Source organism: Penaeus vannamei, chromosome 7, assembly GCF_042767895.1.
Source record: "Penaeus vannamei isolate JL-2024 chromosome 7, ASM4276789v1, whole genome shotgun sequence".
NCBI lineage: Eukaryota > Metazoa > Arthropoda > Malacostraca > Decapoda > Penaeidae > Penaeus > Penaeus vannamei.
The window spans coordinates 8,562,882-8,570,381 of NC_091555.1; the positions used below are offsets into that span (position 1 = coordinate 8,562,882).

At 36.1% G+C, this 7,500-nt stretch overlaps 1 protein-coding gene across 1 annotated transcript in view; it reads right to left on the bottom strand.

The window, feature by feature from the left end:
* Positions 1 to 6,336: 6,336 nt before the first annotated feature.
* Positions 6,337 to 7,500, bottom strand: part of LOC113822333 (uncharacterized) — a gene marked incomplete at its 5' end in the record, with an annotated part of 1,517 nt that continues 353 nt past the window's right edge. Inside the window, one exon of the mRNA XM_027374868.2 lies at positions 6,337 to 7,500. This exon is cut by the window's right edge and continues 353 nt beyond it. Within this exon, the coding sequence (XP_027230669.2) occupies positions 7,329 to 7,500 (172 nt within the window).

Genomic DNA, 7,500 nt, shown 5'->3' on the forward strand with positions numbered 1-7,500 from the left:
ATATATATATATATATATATATATATATATATATATATATATACATATATATATATACATATATATATATATATATATATATATATATATATATATATATATATATATATATATATATATATATATCCGCCCTCTCTCTCTCTATCTCTTTCTCTCTCCCCTCTCTATCTATCTATCTATCTCTCCCTCCCTTTCTCTCTATTCATCTATCTATCTCTTTCTCTCTCTCTCCCCCTCTCTGTCTTTCTGGCTCTATCTCTCGAATGTGGCATCGATCTTGCATATATTTGCAATGCAAATATCTATGATCTTGGTACTTTTTTCAGAACTTACGTATGTCCAAAACCACACACAGTCGAAACAGACAGGCCACTGGGCAAAAAAGTATAAGCGAGCATAAATACAACGTTAGCATTAAGTGTATTCATGCTATCTTACTGGAATGAGAGAAAATGGTAAAAGTATTTTTCAACATAAATTGCTGTGACTGTGAGTGAAGTGCTGGCCAAGAGGGTATGGATGACCTACCGTCAGACATTGTTGGTAACCTGATTTTTGGTTACCATTATTATATGTGCCTTTGTTTTTGTTCATAAACAGTCACGGCTTAAACGGCGTATATATATATATTATATATGTATATATATATATTTTTTTTCTTCTCCTTTTTTCTTTTTACATTTCCTTTTTCTTCTGCTTCTTCTTTTTCTTTCTTTCTTTTTCTTTTTTTGAAGTCTTGAATGAAAATACATTTCTTGACTATTTTGCCTGTTGTTTAATATCTGTAAAGGGTAATAGTTACATTTGTATTAAATTAACACGGCCACATGATAAATGCATGAGTGGGCTTCTGACTGAAATATGTAACAAGAACAGGAACAAGATAAAAAGTTTTCTTGAAATTGTAAGCTGATTATTTCCTAAATTAATTTTCTTCTAAGAAAGAAGACAAGCGTAATGGAAAGTATATAAGTAAGAAATTCCTTTACTATTCTTGGGTTGCGCATTTTATGTATATTGTTTTTTTTTTCGTTGTCAGAAGGCATCTCTCTCTCTTTCTCTCTCCCTCACTCTTTCTCTCTCCCTCTCTCTCTTTCTCTCTGTGTGTGTGTGTGTGTGTGTCTCTATCTCTCTGTCTCTCCCTTTCTCTTTCTCTCCCCCTCTCTCTCTCTCTTTCTCTCTCTTTCTATCCCCCCACCCTCTCTCTCTCTCTCTCCCCCCCTCTCTCCCTCTTTTCCGTAATCTATTTCCCTTTCTCTCTTTCTCTTTTTCTCGACCCCGATTTCTTTCCCCATTAATCTTTGCTTCATGCATTTTCTATAAAGGTTCGCCAAAGTCGTTCATGAAAGAGAAATCTTGCACAAATATTTCCAAAATGACAACCTGTGGGATTGATAAACAAGTGACTAGGCCGAAGATCATGGCAAAGGACGTAGGTATGTGTGTGTATGTGTGTGTGTGTGTGTGTTTATGTGTGTGTGTGTGTGTGTTTGTGTGTGTGTGTGTTCACTTGTACATCCAGTCGCATGTACTTTTCATACCAGATAGTTTAGGTGACTGTCAACCGGTCATGTCAACTCGCTTCAGCGGATAGACTGTCCACGTGATAGACATGTAATGAACGAACTGTGATTAACGACTGTAATAATTTCTATCAGTTAACAGATTCTCATACTTAAGATCTAAATATTGTTGGATTCCTTTAAAATATTATTAAAAGTAAAGTGGTAAAAAAAGAAAAAAAACTTGGAGTAATGCTATCCTACCGGATGAAGAATATATCAAAATATAGCCACTTCCTGGGTGATTATCATTATTTCGATCTATCATAAACATTATTATCTCAGTGCCTCACGCCCACTGAATGTGCCACGATAAAATAAAAAGATTTCTTCTGAAATATTGTATGCTGGATGCGCATAAATCGAGATGTCAACAAAAATGACAGAAATAGTCTTGAAAAAATGATAAGGGTGAAGTTAATGATGAAAAGAGAGATTTCTCAAACGATTTATATTTTTCTATGAATTCTAACGCTTTGAACATTATTCACTTCAGTCACGCCACACCTCACTCGCTAGACAACCATCAACGCACACAACCGGCACACACCTATACAATAGCACACAGAGTATACATAATTACACGAACTATACCCTCATCCATACACAAACACACACACACACACACACACACACACACTCTGCTAGAGAGCGAGAGAGAGAGAGAGAGAGAGAGAGTGAGAGATAGAGAGTTGTCTATCAGCTACTGGTGTTTCCCTGGGCAAGCAATATGCCCTATGTTATCCACTGTGGTTTTGAGATCAATTACTTAAATCAGTATTAGGGTTAGTGTTGGTAAATATGTATAAAAAGTCAGATAAGTAATTCACCTTTCTTTTGTAAATAACTCACTTTAGACGGCCTGCTTTAATCAAATTTTGACAGACACATCCCTTTTCAAACGTGCAATAATTCGCCTTCATGTTCTAAATAGGACAGGTCCTTGTGGTTGTATCAGAACCTCTGTCATAACCACTTGAAATACGTGATTCGTTTGATGCCTAAAAACAATCCATCTCATATGTTGCATTCTCATTACATGACCTAATTGTATGACTTGTGGTTTGCAAACCTTCCAAGCATGAATTGCTTTCCATGATGTTAGGTGTGGCTTAAAAGTTGGTCATAGTTTGCTTTCCTTAGACCCTGTGTGATATATGCTTCTGTATGAATTCCTACATCCAGAACGTGCGTTATCGCAATGGAATTCTTCAGGTACATCTCTGGATTGGCTATCACAACAGCAAGATTTGTTCCAACTCTGCTAGTGCAATCGCATGCAGTTAGCGTGTGGATAGTATGTAAGATCTACCAATTTTCTGCACAAATAATAGGGTCATCACCAACCCCAGCTTTGAATCTAAGTTCAGCAAGGTCACTGACTTTCAGATCAACCTAGTAAAACCTCTCTAATGGCAATTGCCTGGCTACAAGAGGAGGGGCATGGCTTAAAGTTTTATAAAATCTGGTGACCAGGTGTTTTCTCAAAATGAACGGGTACCAGCGAAGGTTGAGACCAAAAAAAATTGCAAATTGTTTTAACCTGTGGTCCTGACCGACAGGAGTCTTGGTCTGTGCCTAGGGAAGTCAGTCGATTGGTTTTGTATAGGTAGAGTCATACAGACAGTATACCTTTAGCATAGCACGGGTACTGTGAATGTTAATACTATGCGAAATCTACACATACTTTGTCCTTGTGGCTGATAGGCTGACGCATGTCTTTTAATTGAGGTATAAAGTGTGTATAAAAGGTATGAATGAGACTGGATATCTTCACAATACAAGAGATGTATTTGACCGGTTTCGATTACGTCTTCAACATACATCTCTTATATTGTGAAGATATCCAGTCTCATTCATACCTCTTCTACATCTGTCAACATGGATACGGTTCATGTATAAAGTGCGATTATTTGCATGTGATATTCCACGAGCTAAAGTCTTCTCACGAGACCCTTGAAAACTGCAAAGGAATTAATCCTTACCGAGACCGATTGAGGATTCTGAGGAAGAATTGTTAAAGGAATTCGTGAGGTTTGAGGTTTGAGGTGGTGTAAAGCAAGCTCTCCAGTAGGAGGGTTGATATGCTCTGCCTCTTGACCTCTGTCAGACTTTCCTTAGTTGGTAAAGTTGGTCTGGTATCACCTTGCATACTCAACCCCATGCAATGCTTCCACTGTCATGACTACATAGACAGAATTAAGCCCTGCCACATATAGGAAAATAGACCATTCAGAGTGTCAGGTAAGAAACAGAACATCGAGAAAAATTAAACTGATTTGGGCTTTTATGTTGTCATTGCTGCAAATAGGTTTATTAAGCCAAGGGGATCATCTCCCAGCTTTAAAACTCGCCCTTTCACCTACCGGGTGACGCTGGCGTAACCTGGACTAACCACTCATTTCACCCTCACGCATGAGCATGGCTAGCAAATGTACTCATCATCATCAATTGTTTGTTTCAGTTGTGTATTTGCGTGCATCATATAATTTCATATTCGTAAATACCTTTAAATGTGCTTTTGAGAGAAAGGTCGAAAAAACCTTTTTCGCTTTTACATGATAATTATGATGATTTAAACGTGAATTCAGGTAATTATCATGATTTTCATGATAATTCCTTTGTATGCAAATGTGTTTTATTATGTGAAATAATCTAACGTGCTGGAATAACTCATACAAATGCATAATAGCTGGACAAATGAAGACACAAGGAAAAGAAAATGACCTTTGCTAAAGCGCGGAGGCCGGGATATTACTTTCTGCGGAACTACTGCAATTCATAAATACTTTCAGATTAATGATGTGCTTCTTCTCAGAGAAAAATATATAATGTACAAGAGTAATACGCATAGCATAGTTACAGAAAAAAACAGGAATGCAGCGCCCTTTGCCGAGGCGTGGAGACGTCGACAATCGCTTGCCATGAGTCATGTGGTCATGGATCAGTCAAAGCTTGAGTCAAAGCATGGAGTTCAACGATTAAATATCAATATAGCTTTCGTCAATATTATCGCATCTTTCTCTTCATCTTGGCAAAAGTATAAACACCTAGGCATAAGGTTTTATATAATTTTATGAATAAGGAGTTATTTAGGAAATAGTGAAAGTTGTTTGTGTTCCCCTACACTTATTCTAATGAAAAGTATGACAACTATATTCAAATGAGCTCTATAATTCTGGCTCACTTTCAATAAAATATAGATTTATTACAACGGTGATGGTAATAATAACTAAGAATACAGAGATATTTGCATCATAAAATTACAAGTAATTTATGATAACAAGAAAATTCAAATAAGCACTGTAATTCTGGCTCACATTAGATATACGATGATTATAGAAACCAGGGATAATTATTGTGTATGAATAAAAAATAAGAAAGTGCTGACATCTTGTAACAAATTTGCTTTGCTATGTCATGAGCTACTTTTAAATTAACAGTGAAAGTGCATTGTGTTCTCTTAGATATATCTTAAAAGGTTAGATTTATTCAATAAGAACGAAGCGTACACACACTGAATTTATCACTTCAAAAGCGACTCGTGGTATAGCAAAACAAAGGGGAAAATACAAGGTACAAGAAGCTATTAAGATATCCTTTTACTTTTTTCATCAAACAATTTTAACTTCTATATCAACTTTAAAGTAGGATGGTGATAGTTGTCAGTCTTGTTTAATTTTCTTAATAATTGCATGAATTACCTCTACTGCAAATGCAACAAAAAATTATAAACTGATCTTTATAAACGTTTCATCAGAGTTGTGTCTTGGCCGTAAGATTCTATTAAATTTTGGTGGTGATTGCATCAGTTACCTTTATCGCCTTGTCTCGGCCAAGGAGGTTATGTTTAAGGACGTCACCTGGGTACTTGAAAAAGGTAATTTTAATCTAATTCTTCGTGTGAATATTCTTAATGCATCAGTTATCCTATATATATATATATATATATATATATATATATATATATATATATATATATATATATATTGTGTGTGTGTGTGTCTGTGTACATATATATTCTTTCTTTCTCTTTTGAGGCAGAGTTGAGAACATTTCGAGTCTCAATGGAAATCAAGTAATTTTCGTAGTCTGAAAATGTCCGTGGATTCCACTCCTGATATTTAAGTAGCCGTTGCTCCAAAGTTCTTTTGTCACTTTGCTCTTGCTATGTAATCCTAGTTTTTTCTCCAGTACAGGGACGGAAAAGTAAAACATCAAGTACAAGCAGTATTCGCCTTTTTGTTTATTGTTTTCTCTTGGAATAGAATGCTTTAGTTATAGCTAAAATACGTCAGGCTTTATCAAAGAAAACTATAATTTTTAGGGTAAACTTAGTTATCATTCAAACTAACTCCAAGCGAAAAAAACACACACACATGGGCATAAAATTTATTAATAGAGATCGAAATATCAAAATACATAGACATATTCGCGAAGAACAACGGTATGTATGTACTTACGTCAACAAATCAATCACAATACTATGTTATATAAGCGATAGATAATTATCGCTGCTAATACAAAGCACAAGGTGAAGATAGGGCAGAAATCTAAAATATCTGTGGAAATCTTGATATTAAATATGTTCACTGTCAAGGTTAAACAGCAGGACCAGTTATCTCTCTCTCTCTCTCTCTCTCTCTCTCTCTATCTCTCTCTCTCTCTCTCTCTCTCTCTCTATCTCTCTCTCTCTCTATCTATCTATCTCTATCTATCTCTCTCTCTCTCTATCTATCTCTCTCTCTCTATCTCTCCCTCTCTCTCTCTCTCTCTCTCTCTCTCTCTCTCTCGCCTAAACACACACACGCACGCACAAACACACACGCACACAAGAGTATGTGTGTTTATAATATATTCACACCCTACACAACAATTTTGCATATCTTCATTCGGATCCACAATGTCGCGAAAAATGCACAATATATCTTCCGTTTGTCTTTGCTTTCGGTGAATTCATGAAAGGTTTCATCATTATCAACATTGATGATTTATAACGCTATCAGTTTAAACACATTCCCATTCATTATTATCAAAATTATCATTTCAAGTGTGCACTACAACTATGGTGAGCATCAAATAAAGCATATTCATGATCATATTATAGTTCAAAAACACAAACACAATATTCATCAAGAGAGAGAGAGAGAGAGAGAGAGAGAGAGAGAGAGAGAGAGAGAGAGAGAGAGAGAGAGAGAATCTGAAATCAATTACAGGCAATCAAGAGGAAATTAATTCGTCTTATAATCTACAGTAACTGATATCGAATATATCCTGAAAGGCATTTCATCGAAACACATTCATGAACAATTCCGCCCATAAGTTGAGAAGATAAAAGAAGAGTTCGAAACTTTATTTGCTTGGTGTAGAGGTCAGGAGTGCCGAGGCAGCCCTTTCTTGCTTGCTTGCTTAATGGACATTTTAGCTCTCGACCAGCGGCAGGTAACTTTTTTGAGGTCATTACGCCAGTGGATCCTGTGATTTTTTTTTCTCTAAAAAGGTTTTTCCTGCTTTAAAAATGTGAGTATTTTCCTGGTATTCATTTTTTTCTTCTGCTAATAGACTTGGTGCTGTAAAATGTATAATTCTTATTCAAAAGCAAGTTATACGTATGTTTTCATGTACTCATATGTATACACACCTTCCTAACTGGAGCTGAAACCACCAGGACGTGGATACTATTAATCTTGTGTTTATGGCTTTGATTTGCATAAAAGTGTTATCGTTTACTTAAAAGAAATTACTTTCAACTCTCCTACTCGGTCACTAAAAGGGAACAATGGCAGTCTCACAGATGTGCAAATAATTGCTATTGGTCCTGAAGAAGAAATATCTGCCCTTCGTGTTCCCCGGCGGCGTGACGGTGATGACGGAATAATCGTCCGGCGTCGTTTCGTCTCGAGTAGCGATCTTCGGGTTTTCGGAATATACCGACGAA